The sequence below is a fragment of the Benincasa hispida genome, chromosome 7 (assembly GCF_009727055.1).
Source record: "Benincasa hispida cultivar B227 chromosome 7, ASM972705v1, whole genome shotgun sequence".
Classification (NCBI taxonomy): domain Eukaryota; kingdom Viridiplantae; phylum Streptophyta; class Magnoliopsida; order Cucurbitales; family Cucurbitaceae; genus Benincasa; species Benincasa hispida.
In genome coordinates this window covers 38,074,109-38,099,153 of record NC_052355.1, presented here as the reverse complement: position 1 = coordinate 38,099,153, position 25,045 = coordinate 38,074,109, and the positions used below count along the sequence as shown (strand labels likewise).

Below are 25,045 nucleotides of genomic sequence, written 5' to 3'. Positions count from 1 at the left end.
TTAGGGTGTTTAACTAATTATGCATGTTGATGTATGTTTTAATTAAATATTGAATCTTGTTGTGCATATAGTATGCCATATAGATTTAAAATCCCATCATAGGTAAACATATACATGCATTTAATATATGTTATAATTGTTATAATGTATATAGTATGCATGTTAGGTATTTTTTTAATATAAAGTGTTATATTAAAGCATGATCATTAAGTATGAATGTATGTTATAGATGTATGATTCTAGGGTTATAATGGTTATAATTTTATTTTATAATTGTTATAAAATAACTTAGACTTTAAAATCTATAACAAAGGTAAAAGTTGCATGCTCACCTAGGATTAAATTGGTGCAATTTCAATTGGCTTTTCTAAAGAGTTAGAATAGGTCAATCACTTGTTAAACAAAGAGTTATTTACTTATCCGGGGAGATCTTGTCTAAAGTTAGGGGTTCTTAAGATGAGGGTTTACGGAACACCTCCTACCTGGAGATCAAACTAGTGTCTAAGTCAAATAACCCTAGTTTTAATGAGCATGCGTGAGAGATGTGAGGTAATAAAATTTGTTTATCACCTAGACATCATAGGTTAAAATCCAGTATAAGAGTTATACATGGCTCTATCACCTAGACTTAGTATATGTTTAATTTAGCTGAAATATATCTATAAGTATTTTTTTTATACCCTAAACCGTTATAGAACACTTCAGTTAAAGAGAAGTAGCGTACTTTTAGCTCTAGCGTCCCTAAGAGTTCACATCGTGAGGTCCATACAGGGCTTTGGGCCGTGCTTAGGAGCGGACTCTCTTCAAAGAGTGTTTGCATGGATCAATATCAAGATGAATAGGGGAAGTAGTTTATAGTAAGTGGGTGAGGGGTATGTAACAACATATCCCACGGTCTCTTCCATTAGGTCGCACCATGAGATTCCTATAATGCGCCTACATGTCTGCCCTGGAGCGACCTTTCCCTTCGGAGGGTTGTATTATAGGATTTGGAACATCGCGAACTCCAAATCTGGATAGGCTCTCTTAGATCAGTTTTTATATTGACTTTCCACTTTTGGGAGCATGTTGATTCTGGTTTTTGAAATCCAAAAATGGAAGGTTACACTTACAAGAATTACTAATATGTTAGTACATTCTCGACCAAAGTAGCGATAACTAAAGTACTATAGGAATAAAGAGTTATTTTGGGGTTAGCATCTAGTCAAGATTGTCTTGGTTCAAAAGAGGAATAATCGATTGTCCTTTGGTGGAGGTTACTCTAAACTTTTGAAATATCATTGCAAAATATAATAATGAAGGGTACATTATTAGTTTTTTTTGCTAAACTTGATTGGATTTAAAAAATTAATGTTTTTTACTAAAAAGGATATGTTTATCTTTTCAGCATGAATAACTCGATAATTCAACTCTTAGCTTCCGAGAAACTAAATGGAGATAATTATTCGACATGGAAATCAAATCTAAACATAATACTGGTAGTTGACGATTTAAGATTTGTCTTAATTGAGGAATGTCCTCAAGCCCCAGCCTCAATTGCTAACCGAACTGTTCGGGAAGCATACGATTGATGGGTCAAAGCCAATGAAAAGGCCCATGTTTACATTCTTGCCAGCATGTCTGATGTTTTGGCAAAGAAACATGAATCCTTAGCTATAGCTAAAGAGATAATAGATTCATTAAGAGAAATGTTTGGGCAACCATCATGGTCCCTTAGACACGAGGTAATTAAGCACATTTACATGAAGCGGATGAAGGAGGGGACCTCTGTTAGAGAACATATACTGGACATGATGATGTACTTCAATATCGCTGAAGTAAATGGCAAACCCATTGATGAGGCTAACCAGGTTAGTTTTATCTTACAATCTCTTCCGAAGAGTTTTATACCTTTTGAGACAAATGCGTCTTTAAATAAGATAGAATTTAACCTCACTACTCTTCTTAACGAGCTCCAACAATTCCAAAACCTTACTTTAGGTAAGGGGAAGGAAGTGGAAGCAAATATTGCTACCATTAAGAAAAAATTTATAAAAGGATCGTCCTCTAAAACTAAAGCTGGACCCTCTAAAGCTCAAATGAAAAAGAAGGGAAAATGGCAGGCTCCCAAGATAAAAAAGGGAAAGAAGGATATAAATAAAGGAAAATGTTTCCACTGTAACCAAAACGGGCATTGTAAGAGAAATTGTCCGAAGTATCTTGCAGAGAAGAAAGCTGAGAAAATGGCACAAGGTAAATATTGTTTACTGGTCATTGAAACATGTTTAGTAGAATATGATACTTCAACTTGGATACTAGATTCAGGAGCCACTAATCATATTTGTTTCTTGTTTCAGAAAACTAGTTCTTGGAAAAAGCTTGAAGAAGGTGAGATAACCCTCAGAGTTGGAACATGAGAGGTTGTCTCAGCTGAAGCAGTGGAAGATCTGAAGTTGTTTTTTGAAGATAGATATCTAGTACATAAAAATATTTTATATGCACCTCTTATGAAGAGGAATTTGATATCTATCGCTTGTATTATATAATAATTATATACAATGTCTTTTAATATAAATGAAGCGTTCATTTTTTGTAAAGATATTCAAATTTGTTCTGCTACACTTGAAGACAACTTATATAAGTTAAGACCAACTAGAGCAAATTTTGTTTTAAATACTGAAATGTTTAGAACATTAGAAACTCAGAATAAAAAACAAAAGGTTTCTTCCAACGCCTATCTATGGCACCTAAGACTTGGTCACATAAATCTCAATAGGATTAGAAGATTGGTCAAGAGTGGACTTTTAAGTTAGTTAGAAGATAACTATTTACCTCCATGTGAATCCTGTCTTGAAAGAAAGATGACCAAGAGATCTTTTACTAGAAAAGGTCTCAGAGCCGAAGTACCCTTAGAGCTCGTACATTCAGAACTTTGTGGACCAATGAATGTCAAGACTCGAGGTGTGTATGAATATTTCATCAGTTTTATTGATGATTATTCAAGGTATGGTCATGTTTATCTGCTTCATCAGAAGTCTGATTCTCTTGAAAAGTTCAAAGAATAATAGGCTGAAGTTGAGAATGAATTAGGTAAAACAATAAAGACACTTCGATCAGATCGAGGTGGAGAATATATGGACATACGATTCTAAGACTATTTGATAGAAAACAGGATCCAGTCACAATTCTCTGCACCTAGTACACCTTAGCAGAACGATGTATCAGAAAGAAGAAATCGAATCTTATTAGATATGGTTCGCTCTATGATGAGCTATGCTCAATTGGCTGATTCCTTTTGGGGATATGCATTTGAATCTGTTGTCCATATTTTGAACAACATTCCCTCTAAAAGTGTTTCAGAAACACCTTATGAGCTATGGAAAGGGCATAAAAGTAGTTTACGTCACTTTAGAATCTAGGGTTGCCCAACACATGTGTTGGTACAAAATCCCAAGAAATTGGAATATCGTTCAAAGTTATGCCTATTTGTAGGTTATCCAAAGGAAATAAGGGGTGGTCTGTTTTATCATCCTCAAGAAAACAAGGTATTTGTATCAATAAATGCCACATTCTAAGAGGAAGTCCACATTAGAAATCATCAACCAAGCAGTAAAATAGTGTTGAAAGAAATTTCAAAAGACGCTACAGATAGAGCTAGTTCATCTACTAAAGAGTTGAGAATGCCTCGATGTAGTGGGAGGGTTGTTCATCAGCCTGACCGTTACTTGGTTTTAACAAAAATACAAGTCGTCATACCTAATGACGGCACAGAGGATCCATCAATCTATAAACAGGCGATGAAAGATGTGGACCATGATCAATGGGTCAAAGCCATGGACCTCGAAATGGAGTCTATGTACTTCAATTCTATCTGGAAACTTTTAGATCAACCAAATGATGTAAAACCAATTGGTTGTAAGTGGATCTAAAAGAGAAAACGAGACCAAGCCGATAAAGTATAAACTTTTAAGGCTCGACTTGTGGCAAAGGGTTATACCCAGAGAGAGAGAGTGGACTATGAAGAAACTTTCTCTCCCGTTGTCATGTTAAAGTCGATAAGAATACTATTATCTATTGCCACCTTTTATGACTATGAAATTTGCTAGATAGATGTCAAGAAAGCCTTTTTAAACAGCGATCTTGAAGAGAGTATCTATATGGCTCTGCTAGAGGGGTTTATTGCACAGGGTCAAGAACAGAAGATTTGTAAGCTTCAAAAATCCATTTATGGGTTGAAACAAGCTTCTAGATCCTGGAATATAAGGTTTGATATTGCAATCAAATCTTATGGCTTTGAACAGAATGTTGACGAGCCTTGTGTTTACAAGAGGATCGTTAATTCTACTATAGCGTTTTTAGTTTTATATGTCGATGATATTTTACTCATTGGGAATGATGTAGGATATCTTACTGACGTCAAACAATGGCTAGATACACAATTCCAAATGAAAGATTTAGGAAATGCGCAGTATATTCTTGGGATCCAAATTATTCAAAATCGCAAGAATTGGACACTAGCCATGTCTCAAGCATCTTATATAGACAAAATGTTGTCTAGATATAAAATGCAGAATTCCAAAAAGGGTTTGTTGCCTTTCAGACATGGAATTCATCTGTCAAAAGGACAATGTCCTAAGACACCTCAAGAAGTTGAGGATATGAGAAATATTCCCTATGCCTTCGCAGTTGGAAGCCTGATGTATGCAATGTTATGTATTAGACCTGACATATGCTACTCAGTTGGGATCGTCAGTAGATACCAGTCTAATCCTGGACGTGATCATTGGACTGCCGTTAAGAACATCTTAAAGTATCTCAGGAGAACTAAGGACTACATGCTCGTTTATAGTGCTAAGGATCCGATCCTTACTGGATACACTGACTCTGATTTCCAAACCAATAAAGATGCTAGAAAGTCTACATCTGGATCAGTGTTCACTCTTAACGGAGGAGTAGTAGTGTGGAGAAGCGTAAAACAAACCTGTATAACTGACTCCACAATGGAAGATGAATACGTAGCTACTTGTGAAGCAGCAAAAGAAGCAGTATGGCTGAAGAAATTCTTGACAGATTTGGAAGTTTTTCCAAATATGCATTTATCCATCACCTTGTATTGTGACAACAGTGGTGCAGTTGCAAATTCAAAAGAACCTCAAAGCCATAAACAGGGAAAGCACATCGAATGCAAGTACCACCTTATCCGGGAAATCATACACCGTGGTGACGTTGTAGTGACTCAGATACCTTCGGAGCAAAACATTGCTGTTTCTTTTACAAAAACCCTCACGGCTAAAGTTTTTTAGGGTCACCTACAGAGTTTAGGTCTACGATATTTCTAAACTAGGACAAGTGGGAGATTATGTTGGGCGTAAATGCCTTAGTTTATTGTATTCGTATGTTTATGTACTCATATGTAATATTAATTTCTCACAGTTAAATTCAGCATTGTTTGATCCTACTAGGAGTTTTAGTCCAAGTGGGAGTTTGTTGGATTTTATGTCTTAAAACTTGTAGTTTGTAATATCATATTCTTGTTCAATAAAGTTGTTATTAAAAATCTTTAGTAAATTTAAATTCTATATCCATGAATCCAATAAACTGAGGTTCCGAGGCTATTAAGTTTAGTTTGAACTTTATGTAGTGATATAAATGTGGATCAAGTTCAAATATATATAGCCAAAATGGTCTATAGTATATGAATAATGTTGGATGCCTTATACTGGGGACACTATGGATGCGGCCCATTTTTGTAGTTAGTACAAACGATGTGATCCTAAACCGTTCATGTGGAGACATGAAAATGGGGGCATCCTATGTAAAAAGTTTACATAAGATTGAACCATGAAATAGTCACTTTTTACGTTCTAAATGTCGTTTAGTGTATAAAACTGGCTATTTCGTTAATTGATGACCTAGGTAACTTAATCTTAATTCTGAGCTAACTATGAACTCCTGTTCACTCGGAATTATCCTTAGATCTGCATAGGTGAGGGCAACTCATTATCGCTGGCCCAATAAACTCCCATTTCAGGGGTAAGATCAGGTGGATAGCTGGGAACATAGGATGCAAGACGGAATTCACTCTTACCCATTATAGGGATAGTAGATAGGTTGTTCCCTTTAGTATTGAATCCAAGTCTTGAACAAAGGGCCCCACCCTCTCATTAGCCCAAATGGGTTTCAGTTTATAGGTTGAACCTTAAACTAATTATTCATTAGAGAATCAGTGGAACTTAAGGAAAAAGATGTAATCTCGGGGGTAAAACAGTTTTTATGATCTAATAGATTACGAATAACCTGTGAAGGATTAGCTTACTAATCATGGTTATATCATATGGACACAAGAGGGGAGTACAACTATGAGACTATAGTGGAATGACTCGTGAGTTAACGAATGTTGATTAGCTTCATCTAAAAAGTTTAGCCAGCTAATCTCGGATCGTTGTAGCCCATGATCTATAGGTTCATTAAGTTCCCCTACTAGCTCATATAGAATGAACTTAGAACAGTATGATAGAATAATTCGAAATGTTCGAATTAGGTGAAGAGAGAGAAATCGACAAGTATATGTGATATAATAGTCGGTTTTTTAGTTTAGAGATACAACTTTAATATTTAAATGTGATTTAAATATCAAGAATATGAATACGTTCATATTTGAAAGCTTGGAAATAATGGAAATGGTCAAAGATATAAAAAGTCAAAGAGTTGACTTTTGACTTTGAAAAGTCAAACTTTGATCGATCTTATATTCAAATGTGATTTTAATTTCAAGAAAATGAATGCGGATTCATGCTCGGGAGGTCAAAATTAGTCAATACGGAACATCATGAAAAGTCAAAATGTTGACTTTTCAGTCAAAGTTTGATTTTGACCAAATGACTATTTTGACATTTGACTAAAGTTAGTGGGAAAATCCAAAATTTTGTTGGATAATTCCACTAACAAAATAGTGGGCTAGGTGTTGGCTTATAGTGGAGACATTAAGCCCACTTAGATAGTGGATTCTAGGTGTTGGGTTTTTATGAAGTTATTTCATGCAATTTTGGATGGTCATTTTCTATAATATGGGCTTGTCATTTTGGATTAATAACTTTTGGAAATTTTACAAAATTAATTTTTAAAAATTGGGCTGAAAAAATCCAAACAACCCAAATTTCACTCTACTATTTTCATCTCTTTTTCTCTCTCTCGGGTTCTTCATTCATCGAGTCCCACAACCTGGTTCTAAGTCCAGAAATAGTAGGTCAGCTCTAGTAGTTGTTCGGTTCGTGTTCGAGTGGAGATGACGAGTTTCGAGAGCTTCAAAGGTAATGTTTCTAGAAAATCCTAATTAACTAATTTCGGGTTGTATGTTTAATTTATGCGATTAGAATACAATTGATCCTCAATTCCACTGCGCATGCTTACTTTTCCACATAATCAAGTATAATGTGCATTATAGGGTGGCGACGACATACCATCCGCTAACCAAAGGATAGGTAAAAATTTCCAATTGAGAAATCAAATCAATCTTGGAGAAAGTTGTCAATGTCTCTCAAAAGGATTGGGCGTAAATGCTGGATGAGGCATTGTAGGCGTATCAAATTATTTGGGATGATGCCCAAAACTCTCGTTGGGTCCTGCATTTTGTAAACACTGTATTGAACAAATGCTTGTGATGTAATAATATAGATATTTCTTCACTATTGTCTATGAAACATGAGATGTTTTATTTGTTTTACCACAAACCAATAAACTAAGATCCCTTGTTGCCATTGTAACTTAAGCATGTATGTGGAGACATACAAGTGGATCATGCCTTAAGTGATAACCAAAATGATCTGTAGTATATGAATATAGGAGGGAAACCTTATCCTTGTGACACTACAGATGTGGCCCGCTTTGTAGAGAGTTACAAGTGTTGTAAAGTGCTATAAATGATGTGATCCTGATCTTTCATGTAGAGACGTATGAGTGGGGATGTTCTATATAAAGGAGTATAAGACCGGACTACGAGATGACTAGTCTCATTATATAATACCATTCATAATAGATACTTACATTTCACCTAGATGACTATAGGTGACATGACCTGAATCCTAGGTGAGCACTGAACTCCCGCCTATGAAGGTAGTCCTTTGATTTGTATGGATGAGAGTGGCCAGATCTTCGACTCAATAAGCCTACAATTTTGGGGATTCTCAATTGGAGAGCTGGGACCACAGCTACATAAAACAAAATTCACTCATTCCATAACGTTTGGATAAGTAGATAAATTGCTCCCTAAAAGATCAGCTACATAAAGTTGAAGGCTTCAGTTAACCCGAGTTAAAGATGTTGATCTCCATGTGTTGAGAGCATATGTTTTAGTCAGTTATTCACGTATCGTTGGATCTTCAAGCTACAGGTCCATAAGGTCCCATTGGTACCTCAATGGATTCAAGTTGAGAATCAGTTTTTGGGTTAGTTTGAATTGTTCAAATTAACAAGGGGGAATTTGATTATATATGATATAATTAAATTGATTCAATTATATGTGATATTATTTATTTGATGTATAAGATACATTAATTGGAGGAATTAATATAAATATGATTTATATTAAATGTCATAAAGGAGAAAAAGAACTATGGTTTAAATATTACATATGATGTGATTTTAAAACTATATGTTATAAATATAATATGATAAATTAGTTATTATATTTATTTATAATAAAATAATTATAAGATAATTGTTGGTGGTTGGTTATTATTTTCTCCTTTAACTATTGCAAATGGGAAGTTTTTATCAATTTTAATAACTGAAGGATAAAAGTTAAAATGTTTTTCGTTTTTTGATGATCACAACACATTCGATCGAGTGAAAAAAAAGTTATATGATAGCCTTTGAGAGAGTAAACGACCAAGCTCCTCATTACTAGATGATAGCCTCTTCTTTAACTTGACTCAATAATCCTTTAGGGAGCAATTTATCTACTTACCTAAACATTAAGGAATGAGTGAATTTATCTACCTACGCATTCGATTGGTTGTACGTGTTGAGGTTCATGTCCTAAACCTCGTGGGTCTTATAGTTTATAATTGTAATGTACAAATAATTTATTTATTTAATAAAATATGAGATATTTTATTTATGATTTAGTTGCATTAACCACAAACCAATAAACTAACATCTAAGGTTATCATTGTAACTTAAACATGTATGCGGAGATATATGGGTGGATTATGTTTAAGTGATAACCTAAATGGTCTGTAGTAGATGGATAAGGCTGGGTATCTTATCCTAGTGACACTACGAGTATGGCTCATTTTGTAGGTGTTACAATTGTTGTAAAGTGCTACAAATGATCTAATCATAATCATTCATGTATTATACATGCGAGCAGGGATATTCTATATAAAGAAGTTTGTATAAGACCGGACCATGAAATATTTAGTCTCATTATATAACACCATTCATAATAGAGAGTTACATTTCACCAGGATGACCATATGTAACATGACCTGAATCCTGAGTGAGTTGGGAACACCTATCTATGAGGGTGGTTCTTTGATTTGTATGGGTGAGAGTTGCCAGATTGTCGACTCAACAAGCTTACTATTTTGGGGATTCGTCTGATTGGGGAGTTGGGAACACAGCTACACAACATGGAATTCACTCCTTCCTTGAAGTAGGGGTAAGTAGATAAATTATTCCCTTAAGGGCTGATTCCAAGTCTTGAACAATGTGGTGCCACAGCCTCTCCTGACCCGAAAGGGGTTTAGTCATAGTAGGACTATGATCTATTGTTCATAGAGGGATCAATGGTACTTAAGGAGTTAGATGTATCTACAAGGGCAAAACGGTAGTTTAGCCCTGCTGTACTTACGAGAAATTTGTGAAGGGTCATCGTACTATTGATTGGTTATATCCAATGGTGAATAATGTAATTAAAGAGTTTAATTAATTATTCATGTACCATTGGAACTTCAAGCTACAGGTCCGTGAGGTCCCCTTGATAACTCAAAAGAATTTAGTTGAGAATCAGTTTTTGGATTAATTTGAATGGTTCAATTTAATAGAAGGATTTAATTATATATGATATAACTAAATTGTTTCAATTATATATGATATAATTGTCATAATGTATTTGATACATTATTGCTTAATGGGAGAAAATAAATATTTGAATGAGATTCAAATATATTTTCTATGAATGTGATCCATAGTTGTTAAATTTAATATAAGTGTGATTTATATTAAATGTCATATAATAGAGAAAAGAAATTATAGTTTATATTGTATGTGATACAATATTAAATTATAGATTATATGTTATATTTGATATAACATATAATTTAATATAAATATAATATGATAAGTTAGTTATCATATTTATTTATATTATATTATTATTATTTGAATAATATGGAAGGGAGTTACACCTCTCTTCCCCATCTTTTCTCTCCACCCACATTAGTGGGTGGTGGTTAATTTGGGCAAGTAGAAAAAGAAAAATGTTTTCTTCTTCTTGTTGTTAATATTGTTGGACGATTGAGAAAAGTTAATAGAAGAGTTCTGTATCTTTGAGTTGTGTGAGAAAAGTTCTCAATCTTCTTCCTCCTCCACATATTAATATTCCCCTCTAAACTAAAATAGTCAGAGCCCATCACTGTGATAGTGTCTAGATTTTGGTTCGAGATTTTCTTGAAGGTTTTCAAGTTGTACGTGACTGTTCGAGGGAGAAACACGAAGAAAGGTTTTTGAAAGATGAGGTTTTTTTAAACCCATTTTCGTTTAAAAGCATGCTGTAATTTATTTTTAAACGCATATCTATTTGTATGTTTACTGTAAACTTTGTATTCGATAATTTATGGAATTTGGTTGATCCGTTTTCGCTCAAGGTTCTCCTCATATGAGTTCTTTCACAAGGAAAGTATCATACTATACACATCACATATACATGCTCGTGAAGACTGGAACATTAAATAATGGTCATGACGTGCTAGCAAAAGAATCAACACACCACGCAATACACACTTGAACTCTAATCAAGTACACAAGCTCATTCACCATTTATATTTAGTCCATATCTAATTTTCTGCGACTGATTCCTTCGAGATACATTTCCCTTTGACCCCTTTTTATTTAGGACCTCAACATTCTCTATGGTGCTCAATGTTTAACCCTTGACGATTTTTATTCAAGGCATCAAACTGTGCATTGCCTCTTAACCATTTTTATTCAAGGCATCTTATGACTTCTTAACTACGCATCGCCCCATGACCATTTCTATTCAAGACATCTGATGACTCCTTAATTATTACATTGCCCCTTAACCATTTCTATTCAAGGCATTTGATGTTAAGCATACATGCTCTTTCTAGACTTATCATGCCGACCCTTGGCCATTTTTATCTAAGGCATCGTTTACAAACCGACCCGTGGCCATTTTTATTCAAGACATCAATCATTTTTATCTAAGGCATCAATGTTCCTCTCAATTCAACTGTAACATATCACTCATTGACCGTTGTTACCCAAGGCAAATGATATTCACCTTACTATCCTTTACAAGTTCAAAAGGTTTAGGTCCTCAACCCCTTTCTCACAAAATCTCGCAAATGCAAGATTTCACACCATATAATCCTAAACCATATTGCATGCCAAAGCCCATAAAACGACAATATGCCCTCAACATAAATCATATGCATAACCAAATATTCTCAACAAGTAAGCAATGTCATAAAAACAAGGTCAGTTATAACTCATTGACATACAAACTATTACATCATTACCCAACATCACAGTATGCTAGTATTTAGCCAAAATACATGATTTAAGAATATCAACATTAAATTACTACAAAAATACAGAATATGCTAACACATAACAAACATACTCCATAGGTAGAATTCCACTTACCTAGACGTCTTAAACCCTTCTACTTATTCCAATGACTCCAAACACAACCTTAAACCTTGAACTGAACACTTTGAATGAGTCTAACCACAAATAAAGTATACCCACGGGTTAACAACTAATTTACAACATCTAAAATCAATTCAAAAGGCTTTAAACAGAGTCCTATAAACTACAACTTACCAAGATGAACTTGGATCCTTACAAAGTGTCCGAACAGTTTTTGAATTTATTCTGAATCTACAAATATGGGATTCCAGGCGTTAGAGACAAGTCTAAAGAGCCTTAAACTAGATTGAAAGAGAATTTATAATCATAAACCTGTTGAAGCATACTCAAACCTAAATCCTTGTTGTTTGATGTTAGAAGTCGTTTAATCCTACATATTTGGAGTTGTTACAGAGTGGGTAACTCAAATCTAGTGTTGAAAAACAACAGGTAAGTGTTGAACCTTGTCGAATAGGGAAAATCACTCTATATGTTTTTACAAAATTAAAAAGTGAATTTTTTTTGAAAAAGATGACATGTGTTAAACAAAAAAAGAGAGATGTGATATCTTCCTATAGAAGATAAAAGAGATACTTGAAATAGAGAAATTAAACTTCTTAAAGAAGGAAAAAGAAACATTGTTAAAGATGTTGCTATTAACGAAATTAAAAAAAAAAAACATACAACAAAATTTCTACAAAAAAAAAGGGCAAAAAAGTTAGGAAGAGTCCGTTAACAAAATTTTTAAAAAAGAAGAAGAAAAGATACGTGATGGAAAATGAGATATTGAAATTAGCTATTTATAGGAAATATTTAGATCTCAAATCATATCTTGATTTTATTTTTTAAAAAATATTTTTTTATTTAATGTGAATTAGAGATTATTAGAAAAATTTGATTTTTAAAAAAATGGCCAATAAGAGATTAGATGATAAAATGAAATTTATTTTTAATTTTTTTTACTAGTATTTAACTTGAAGTAGATTTTAGATATAAAAATGTGATTAAAAAAAGATTTTCGTGAATAAGAGATTAGAAGATAAAATCTATATATATATATATATATATTATCTTTGTTTTAAAGATAAGTAAATATCATTAAAGATAAAATGTGACTTTTTAAATATTTTTAAATTTCTTTTCCATTTATTTAATTTGTAGCTAATATGAAAGATAAAATGAAATTTAATGATTTAAATGTAAAATTGCGTAAGATATCCAATGACCATCAACTAAAATGAACAAAAGAAGAAATAAAATGTTTCTCCCATAATCCCTTTTAGATTGTATAGATTATTCTTGAAAATAAAACTTATAAACATTTTTTCCACATAGTTTTCTTGTTTCATATTATCTACCTTTTGAAAACGTTTTACAAAATCAAGCTATATTTATTTTTTAGTATATATATGGTTTTTAAAAATTTTGATTTCATTTTTTAGATCTGGCTTACAATTCAAACGTGTTTTTGAGTATGATAGAAATATTACTAACAAATTGCTAAGAAGCAAGCATGAATTTCAAAAGCAAAAGCAAAAGAAAAAAAAAAAAGCGAGTTTAATATCTTTGATTAAATTACAAATTTGGTTCTTAAACTTTAGAATGTATTTAAGAGGTTCCTGAACTTAGAAAGTGTATAATAAGTTTTGAAACTTTCAATTACTTTATGTCCAATAGATCCTCAAGGCCCCATCGGGAAACCAATTAGATTTTAGTTTTTTAAATAGTTTTTGTACTACTTCTGCCCGATAAGAGGAGGATTGTTGGGAATGTGACTAAAGTCCCACATTAGTTAGATAAGAGGAGGATCATAGGTATATAAGTGAGAATGACTATCTCCATTGGTATGAGGCTTTTTGGTTAGACTGATGGATGATTGGAGGCTTGGTACTATCTACTATTCAATAGTATTTTCAAACTAGTCAAGTTTTGGAAACTAAAAATAAAAAGATTTTTAAAATGTAGCTTTGTTCTTGACTTTAGCTAAGAATTCAAATGTCGCCTTAAGAAAAATGGAGATCATTGTCAAGAAATTGTGCAAAAACAACAAATAGCAATTGTCAAGTTGGGCATGAAATTGTAGTTTTGTGTCTTTTAAGTCCTTGACTCCTTCAACATTTTTTAGAATTCATAAATTTATTAGATACAAAATTAAAAGATTAAGGTCTCATTAGACATTAAATCTAATTTTATACCTAGTAGATTAATTATATTTTAAAAAATTTAATTATTTCAAAAACCTATCAAACATGAACTTAGAAGCTTGGTAACCTATTACACATGAAATAAAAAGTCTATACATATATTAGACCCTTCTAAAAAGTTTAAGAATCAAACAAACACAAACATAAAAGTTTAGGGACTAAACACATAATTAACTTATTTTTATTTAGTCCAACAAAAAATTAACATTGAAAAATATCACACTAATCCCTATACTTTTAAGTTTGATTCATTTTGACCATTGTAGAATGTTTATTGAGATTCTTATGTTTTCAATTTTTGTTCATTTTGGTTTATGCATTCTTAGAATGTTCATTTTGGTCTATGCAAAGTAATCAATTTAATTTCTATTTAAAAAATTTAACATAAATTTTAAACTCAATGGAACGTTTTAGTGCAAATTTATGGCTACATCTTAAGAAATTTAATTAATGAAGTTTTATTCTAAAATTTTGATTAGAAATTGAGACTAAAATAAAAATAAATAGATAAAAAAAAGAGAAATTTTAACCAACAGAAAAAATATCAAATTATTTATAGAAATAGTAAAAACATACTGATAGACTTCTAATAGCATCTATCAGTGATAGACTTCTATCAATTTTTATCATTGACAGACACTGATAGACTTTTGTCTGCCTCTATTAAAGAAGATTAAAATTTTGTTATTTTGTGTAAATAGTCTCTCTTCTATTTTTGAAAATTCTCCCAAAAAAATCACATTTTGAAGTAGTTTGTGTGTATATTTAACCTTAAGCGAAAGATTTTTTTTTTTTTTTTTTTTTTGAAGTGTATCACATTTTAACTCCAAATTTTAAATGAGTTTTTCATATTTCAACAAACTTTAAGTAGGTAAATATGAAAAACTAACCCTGAAGTACGAAAAACAATTCATTGCATGCAATTTAATTATAACATTTTTACCAACATGAGTGATAGTGCTTAAAATGTGTTATCTCGTCCTACTTAATTTGGGATTGTTATGTAAGAGCATAAAGTTGAGGCTGGCATCACGGCGCCTCAAGACAATAGCATATGATTCTGGGAATCGCATGAAGCGCGCCGCTACAGACTTGTCGGATGAAACGGCATCACAGCATCTGCGACACTGCGTATAAAACCAAAGAGCAAATCTTCATAGAGCATCGCAATGTTGCTTCCAAGCGCCACACACGCCATCCCATATATATTTTATATATATATATAAATTAACCTAATTGCATGCACTACTCATCACAAATTTTACAGAGAATTCTCTCCATTCTTTTCAGATCTCCTCTGTTTTCTTTCTTCCCCATCCAATTGAGAACCATACTTGATCCTTATTTGGTGAATTTGATTATGTATGAAGGTTAAGGTACTATTATCTAGCTTGAGATTTATGGTTTTTATCTTGATTTATGAACTCATGAGATCATGAACAATTAGTTCTTGATATTTTATGGTTTATTGAATTTTCTCCTTGTTCTTATTCAATTGATTAAATGTATTTGAGATTATTTGACAAATTAGTTATGCATGTTTAATTCATCGTTATAAATTTACACCTAATACATAATTGCAATTAGGTTCTTAGATCACCCAATAACAAAATTTAAGTTAGAGTAGTATATTGATTCGACTTTTCCAATCGAATAGCATTCATCTATACTAACTTAGGAGAGGATCACATCGAATATTTAATTGGGCTTTTATTAGTTATTTTGTTCGTCTAGGCAATTGTCCTATATTTTAATGCTAATCAGTTTACATGTTTATGAGACTTTTCCTCTAGACAAAAGAATTGATTTGATTAAGAGAACATCTAACTTTTCTAGAAGTGATTGACTAATTTCAGACCAATAAAATTTTCAAGGCATTTTTGTGATTAATAATCGATGACTGAGAAGTAAATTAAGAGTAATTCCAATTCAACCCAAGCTAGGTCTTATTTCATTGATAGTTTAAATCCAATCAACATCTAATTTGTGTTTATTTGTTACCCTATAGTTCAATTTATTACAATCTAAACCAGTTCATCAAACTCCCCCTTGGTTACTCAACAACAAGTGAATTGAAAAGCAAATTGACCGATTCTCTGTAAATCAACCCATTACGGCCCTAATACTAACGAATTAGAGTAGAAAATGGAACAATTATTTGATTGACTCGAAAGTCTCGACAACTTTTAGCTCGTCAATGAGCATAGATCAGAACTATCAACTAAGGGTTCGTTTGATAACGTTTCCATTTCTTGTTTCCTATTTCTTGTTTCCTATTTCTCGTTTCTCGTTTCCTCTTTTCTAAGAACAAAAAACAAGAATATGTCTGATAATTGTTCATGTTCCCTGTTTACTGAAAAAAAAAAAAAAAGAAACAAAAAGTAGAAACTTTTTTGATAACTATTTCTTGTTTCTTTTTTTTTTAAGCAATAATATATATGTGTATAAAAGTTATGTACTAGATTAAACATCAAAAAAGACATTATCAAAAGTTTATGTCATCTAATACAAGTAAGTCTCGATGGAAACTAAATATAATAATAAAATTGTATCATATCCTTCATATGTTGCAAATTCGACACCGTCATCTCTAACTTGAGTCATTTATCTTAGATAATGTCAAGTCAAACTTAATTACATTATTATGTAAATAGTGTGGTTGTAAAATATTCAAGTTAAGTCAAAATTTATATATTGTAAAATTCTACTCGATTTCAGATATACAGAAAATATTAGAATTAAAATAATATATAAACATGCATATTGTAAAAATTAATACTAAAGAGTTGAAATATAAAAATGATATATATATAAAAAATTAAAATAATATAAATCCAAATATTGGAGAATTTTAAAATTCAAAATTACAATAAAATATAAATATAGTAGAATTATTTTTCTTAAAATAGCAAAATTAATAAAAAAAAAAATAATATAATATAATATAAAAGATGGAAATAAAAAATAAAATAAAAGTGCTCTTGTGAGTTGAAATTTGAAATAGGAAAAAATCATAAAAATATAATATAATATAATATAATATAAAAGATGAAAATGAATATAAAAGAAAAGAATAAAATAAAAGTGCACATCTTGTGTGTTGAAATTTGGAGAATAATTCTTTTTAAATAGAAAAAATAATAAAAATATAATATAATATGATATAAAAGATGAAAATGAATATAAAAGAAAAGAATAAAATAAAAGTGCACATCTTGTGTGTTGAAATTTGTAATAAGAAAAAAATCAATATACATATTGAAAATAAATATATAAATTAAATAATTGAGAATTTTAAAATTCAAAATGAAAATAAAATATAAATATAGCAAAATTATTTTTGTAAATAATAATATTAATAGAGAAAATAAATAAACTATAAAAAATGAAAATAAATATAAAAGAAAAAAAAACAAAATAAAATTGCCCAACTTCAGAGCACATAACCAAGAGGTGGAAGGGTAATTTAGGCATGCACAATAATAAAATATGTATTACATAAAATAGAAACAAAACAGAAGAAACTATTTTTTTTTAACTTCTCAAATTTAGCCACATTTTCAAAAACGTTAAATTTTAGAAACAAAAATGAGAATATTTATCAAACAATTCAATTTCTTAAAAAATGAAAAACATATACAAAAAACGAAAAACGAGAATGTTATCGGACTCTAAGATATTAGAACGTTTGAATTCTTACTATCCACATTGAATTAAAAAAAAATAGTATAATATTTTTCAAATTATTTAGAAAATAAAATCAAACTGTTCTATAACAACCAAACACAAAAATTTGGGCCTTTTTAAATATAAAAGAAAATATTTAAAAAATTATACTTTATAACAAAAAAATTCAAAAGTACAAAATATTGTTAGAGGTATGAAGTACAAATGTATTTTTGGACTTTTTTATTTATAAGAATTTTACTAATAGGGATAATAGACTCTCCAACTATCTCCACAATGGTTCAAAAGGGTCAACATGGTATCTCAAAATGGGTCATTCTAATGGAGATAGTTGTCATCGAACAAAGGACCACTGAGCCTATAATGATATGATATTATCCACTTTAACATAAATCCTTATGATTTTATTTCACCGCAGAAGGTCCAATTTCAATGGAGATAGTTATCTTCCTTTATATATCCATTATCTTTCTCTTATCTAACAAATGTGTAATTTTGATAGCATTCTCAACCAGGAATCCCAAATAATTCTCAAAATTGCCGTATATATTGTATTCAAAATATATAATTATCGACAAAAAAAATGTGGCAACAATTTCATGTATCTATACAAATCCACGTCACATTATTTAGTTAAAAAAAAAAAGGGAGAATCATAAAGTACGCCGAATCTACAGTAGTGCACTTAAACCTGGCATCATAGTTTGTGCCGTAGAAGAATCATACCAAAAGCCATGGAACATTTCTGCAAAACTCGCATCGAAATTCTGCAGAACCGCCAAATCATCCAGCGGCGGAAGAGCCGCAACCGACGATTCATACGCTGCCGTTTCGACCTTTCCTGACACCAGTAGATCGTCATCGCCGAGGAGTTGGTAGTCGAGGAACGGCGCCGACGCTGACGATTGCAGATTCCGATCACTAGCGGCGGAGGCGATCAGTTCCATGAACCTCTCGGCATCGGAGTCCTGACCGGTGAGTTTCTGAACGAGAGATCGGAACTTCGAGGCGCTGGTTTTCACCTTCATCGGACTTGAAATGTACACGACTTTGAAATTGGCCGCCGCCGATTTCTTGCTTCTTTTTGGGTGTTTTTTGCCAGTTACATTCATCGGGAATTTTTCTTCTTTTTTCTTTTTTTGGTTTAATTAATTTGTATAGAGGTAGATAGGGTTTTTATATTTTGAGTGATTTTGGAGTGGAAGGATATGGTGGTGGTGGTGGGATTTATAAAGGAAGTACGGATTATGGATTGGAGAAATTTTCTTGGGAATCAAACATGCGGCGGTTTCCCGGAAAGTGGTGGGGGTGGAAATTTTGAGCGAAAAGGAAAATTCCTATTGAAAATGAAACAAAGAGATTGAGAAAAATGGGAAAAGCAACAGAAGGTTCTTTCTTTCAAGATGTCCTTAAAGGACCCGTAATCTTCCGAGCTAAGGGACCAAATTTTTACGTCCATACGATTTAGGTATAGTTTTTATCTCATACCTAAGTTTCTTTTTTATTTTTAAGTTTTTAGTTTTATTTCAATTTAGTCTTTAAGTTTCTTCAAAATATTACAATTTTACTTTCGAGATTTGAGTTTTATTTCAATTGATTCTCCAATTCTGAGATTTTATATTTTTTAACTTCAATTTTTTTTTATTAAATACTCACTTTCAATCATTGATAAATTTTTTTATTAATTGATTAGAAATAATTATGAAGTGAAATATTGAACTTAATTAATTATAATTCTTATAATGATTTTTTATTTATTAATATAAATTAATACTAAAGATGGAAAATGAGGGAAAAATTAAAAGTATATTGCCCTTTTAGAAACTATTTAGGAAAATATTGTTGTTTTCAGACTATTTGTAAAAATATTGTTTTTTTTTTAAAATAAGTCGAGGTTCAAAATTCGACCTAAATCCTTCCTTTCATTTGTACGTCGAACTTTGAACCATCGACCTTACCCTTCCTAACATTATTATTGAGTTTGTTTAATTATCATTCCGGAGACCTTCCTCTATCAAAAGATCGTATTTTTAAATTTTCATAAAATTCCCTTGGAATTGCTTGTTGAATAATTTTTACGGATTCTGTCAATCTCAATTAAATAACGAGCTAATGAATCTCCTTCTAATCACTGAACGTCCCAATCAAATTCGAGAGCGAGATTTTGAGCGTGAGCGAGAGTGAAATAGCGAGATTTTGATAGAGAGCGAGAATACCGTACAAATTTTCCCCGTTTTTTCCTTTTTAATTATTACACATTCCACCTTCTTCTTTCTAATCCTTTCTTTTTCTTTTTCTTTTTTAAAAAAATTTCCATTTTATAAAAACAATTTCTAAAAATATTTTATTATTTTATTTAAACTCTAAAAAGAATAAATTAAAAATAATAATAACTCATAAAAATAAAAAAAATGTAAATTAAATATCTCATTTATATAAAAATAATTACAAAAATCAATGTGTCCCATGAGGCAGACGTTGTCAATTTCGAGCTGGTTGTCGTTGTCGACTTCGAACTTGAGGTTGCTCGGGTTCTTCTTGATGTTGCTCTGGTACCTCTGCAGGCGCTTCATAATATAAATATTCATTATGCTCTCCACGACCCCGACCATGTCCATGCACGTATGAAGACGAAGGACCAGCCTCTGAGTCATAATGTCCTGAACCAAATGCTGGCATTATCATCATGGGACTAACATAATCAATTTGACTCTGCGTCAGCGTCATAGAGGGCAACTCTTCCACATTATGTGCAACCTCATCAAACTCATCCTCTTCCCAAATAGGTCCTCTACGTTTAGGAACTGGTGGAGGAACAATAGGTATATCGTACATATAATGAATTTCCTCCATATAGCTTTGGTTGTCACTACATATAGCAAGAACCTGGTTCAGATCATTCGCAACCTCACGGAGTCTACTGTTGTTTGATCTTTGTGAATTATAAAACAATTAGACAATATTTAAAATAAATTTAAATTAAAAAATTAGATAATATTCATTCATTTACCATATGACCCACAGCTGCTCCCGGACGAGTGACGTAACGCCTTGTGATATTATTATACCAATGAATATATTCTGGAGTGACATCTGTGTCAAATTGTTCAAGAGAAACCCCCACTACAATAAACCTTGCACGATAGTGCCTTCGTACTACCAAATGTGCAATTTTTTCGAACCAATCTCCAGTTCTTAGGTCAATATCATGCAGTATGGGTTCAGTATTACAAGGCGATGGGACATCTTGCTGAAAACCGAATTGTCTCATCACCCTGTCAGGAAGATGCCACTCACCAATGTGAAAATATATGAGAGGACTCATCATCCGTCATATGTTTTGACCATTCGTACAAAAATTAGGCAAAGTATGCACAATAATTTTGTACGGCTCCCAAATAACCTGAAATACAAAATATTATATTAGAGAATATTAAAGACAAATACAATAAAAATGTGAATAAAATAATCGATTAGGTTTAGTGTAATGTACCTGTTCAGGTTGAAGCAGATCAAACATGTATCTATACTAGTTGACTATATGTGTAGCTGTCCTAATCACACAAAATTTGTCTCTCCACCTAAATTTTTAAATTGATAATTTATAATTTAAATTAACTAGATTAGTGATATACAAATTAAATTGAATTAAAACAACATACTGAGAACCGTAGGCTCGTCCAACTAAACTGAAGCGTCATTAATGATGATGTAACTGTGGAGCCATTATGGAAATTGCTCCCAAGCCCATAGTTGCAATAAAAGTTAATGAAGAGTGCCCAACTATATACTGAAACCTAGGTAGCTTGCTGTCTTATGAGCTAAGTTGTTATATATCATAAAAACCATGCCAGCATTCATCCACCCCTTACGATAATGACTGCCCACGCATCATGGTAGTGTTGAGGCTAACAGTGATCTAGGAACACAAGGGAACAAATAAATGACTTGATTTATATTCTGAGAAAACAGACTTCCACCATTATTTGTCTATATATTGAGGCGCTACGTAGCAATATCTTAATATGAGGTATAATCTCGTCAAATATGATTAGTTATTTAATTTATAATTAGTGATAATGTTATTTAATGAATTAACATTTTGTGAGCCTCGAAATTGTTGTTCCAATAACCATAATTAACTTAACCATTTGATGCCTTTAAATTTATATAGTCGGAGCAGAGAGTGGAAAGGATAGAAGGACGCACCGAAGGGTAACATTATAGACAAAGACTTCTACAATTCGCCAGGTCATGTATTACACCTTCATTGGTCGCGTGAGCTGGGAGACTCCACTGACCGACGTCAGACAGGGTAACCCCAACAATAGTTCTATGTCTTGTAGAGTGATAGTGCACACTCTCAAACAGACATATGGAATGTATGCATCTCGGGCTTTCATCTCTCGACCAAGGCTGTGAATCAGATGATTGAGGAGAGTAACATTTAGTATACGTTGATAATTTAGAGTGATAGTGTGCTAAATTTCTTATGTCTTGTAGAGTGATAGTATACTGTTCATGTAACAAGTGGTAAGTATTCGACATTTATGTACGCATCTTTACGGCTCGCGTTTGTACACAGTGTTTTAACTCCATAATGAACTACAGAAGAATTTTATTGGGACTAACTACTCAAATTGTCAACGTATGCTGAATGTTACTCTCTCTCAATTTCAACCATTCCATGTACCGTATGAAGATTACTGGATCACGCACCCTAATATGCTCGTCTCATCCTGAAGTCACATCTGATTGTTGAGAAAGACCTGGTAGATCGAAAAGTTCACGTTATCACAACGAGATGGATTGGAACAGAAACCGCCACTCGACAAACGATTGTGATTTTTGTAACCAGTTAGGACTATAAGTCGGAATGGAAGTGTCCTTCGTTACTAAGACGGGCTCCAGATAGTTGTGACTTGAATAATAAATAATTTTTAATTTTATATTCTTATAGATAAATAATCAATATATTCACTTTATAGTATAATAATATAATATATTCAATTTATTATCTAATGATTATTCAATTATAATTATATAGTAATCTGAATATATTCAATTGTGTGTCTACTGATATATTCAATTATAGTATAATAATCTAAATACTATCAATTTGTTGTCTGAATGAATTATTCAATTATAGTATAATAAAGTATAATAATTCAATTTATTGTCTAATGATTATACAATATGTTATATATAATAATCTAATATATTCAATATAGTCTAAATGATTATTCATCGTCTAGGTATGATATTGTTAGCGTTTTATATATATAGTATACTGTGAGGAATAATCTTCTATGAAGTTCATAATCTGAAAACTCTCACTCCTCTCCTAAGATCTGCGCTTCTCACTCTTCGCTTTCTGTTTTTCCTAAGTCTCTGCTCTCGGTCACTTCTCTGCCTCCCTCATCAAATCCTCTTCTTCTTCACTTCTCTGCTTCTCTCTCCAAAATCTCGCTCTCTCTCATAATGTCTGCTCCTGTTTAATTAGGTTATTTTATTTCGATATTATATGATTCTAGCTTTTATTATTCTTCTGGAACAATCACACAATACTTTTTTGATTGATTATGTCTATTACCAGAAACTCAACGCGTAATCTTAGCATTCATGATGTAGTATCCTGAATAATCTCATTTTTCAATTATTCAACCATTTCATTTTACGAAGTTCACGCTCTTCTCCAACATTCTCGCTTTGAATCTCTCCTCTCTCTTAATCTGAATCTGCTTCAGCCCACTTACCTCCTTAATCTCTTTGAAGTTTTGACATGTGTGTAACCTTTGACCAACCTAATATACAAATATTTTGTTCGTAGACAAAGCTAATTCGGAATTTGTCTTTCATTCCAAGGCATTACTTGTATCCATGCGCTTCATATTCGCCTGGGTTGCTCTCAGAAATATTAGTCATCCCCACCCCCTCACGTCCATTCCACAAGCCTCTGTTTAATTCGAATGAATATAAATATGCATAGGTTGTTTTAGAAGACAGCCCGCAATACATTACTGATACAATGTATATACCATCTCATTACTTTTTTCCTCTTATGAGGAAAAAGAAAAGTAATAAACCTGCAATCTCGAGGGTGGATGTGTGTCAAAACTTCAACCTTCGACAATCTAAGCGAGATTCACGAGATTTCCCTCGTTGAGGGTTGAAGTTTTGGCTTATGTATTGTTTCCAAGTTTTTCTTTGTTCGTCGAGTTCTCAACGTTCGACCTCTAGCCTCGAACTCCCAAAACAACAATATTTCTCTAATAAGTTTCAAAACAACGATATTTCTCTAATAAGTTTTGAAAACAACAATATTAATATTAAAGGTCCGGAAAATGAGTATTTAGTAAATAATCGAGTTTTAAAATGTAAATCTTGAAATATAGAGATCAAATTGAAGCAAAACAATGTTAGGTAAAATTGAACATTTTGAAACTTAGAGACTGGAATGAAACCAAACTCAAAACTTGAACTAAACGTAGGGACTGAATAGAAACTAGACCCAAAATCTAGGATAAAAGGTATTTTTCCTTAAAATAAAATAAAATAAAATATATCAACCATTATATATATCAATGACCTAATTACAATTAATTTAAGTCATTTAAATCAAACTCAACTTATTTTCACACATATATAAAAGTAAATGTGTTGTAGACCATTGATACGCACTTCTTGATTAATTTTACATTGTTGTATTGACATCTAAGATGTGTGAAATTTGATGCAACTCATTAGCTATTGTTTTATCCGCATTTCTTCCCTAATTAATAACACCTGTTTGGCTATGGAAAAGGGACACTTGAAGTATTTAATATAAGAATAAATTTATCGTAACTAATGACTTAAGCTTTTGACTTACGTGTGATTTAACAAATATACAAAGACAACCTTTTAACTCAACTATACACATTATTTGGTGAGTTGCTGTAACGTGGCTGACAATTTTTACCTCTCAAACTTATATTTAATAGAGCCATGTAAATCAATTTTTTAATTCATATCCAACGATTATTATGAATATGTGATAGTTTCATTGAATAATTTTTCTAGTTACATTTGATTTTCTATATCAATAAAACTTTAGTATGTTGATATTCTAGTAGCTCTAGGGTATAAATAATGTCTCCTCTTTGTTTTATCTTGTTGATTTCTAACATGTAGCTTATTTTGATTCTATGAAATATGAATAATACTTTGATGTATCTTGGTGTGTAATCTATCTATTTCAATGTCACACAACGAAAACAAACAAAAAAAGATAAAAAAAATATTTTACCACATGATAAATT

The 25,045-nt window shown here is 31.8% G+C and overlaps 1 protein-coding gene across 1 annotated transcript; it reads right to left on the bottom strand.

The window, feature by feature from the left end:
* Positions 1 to 18,269: 18,269 nt before the first annotated feature.
* On the bottom strand, positions 18,270 to 19,142 carry LOC120081724 (sigma factor binding protein 1, chloroplastic-like). The gene has a single exon (XM_039036822.1). The coding sequence runs from the start codon at positions 18,854 to 18,856 to the stop codon at positions 18,416 to 18,418; it is 441 nt and encodes a 146-aa protein (XP_038892750.1). The 5' UTR covers positions 18,857 to 19,142; the 3' UTR covers positions 18,270 to 18,415.
* Positions 19,143 to 25,045: the final 5,903 nt, after the last annotated feature.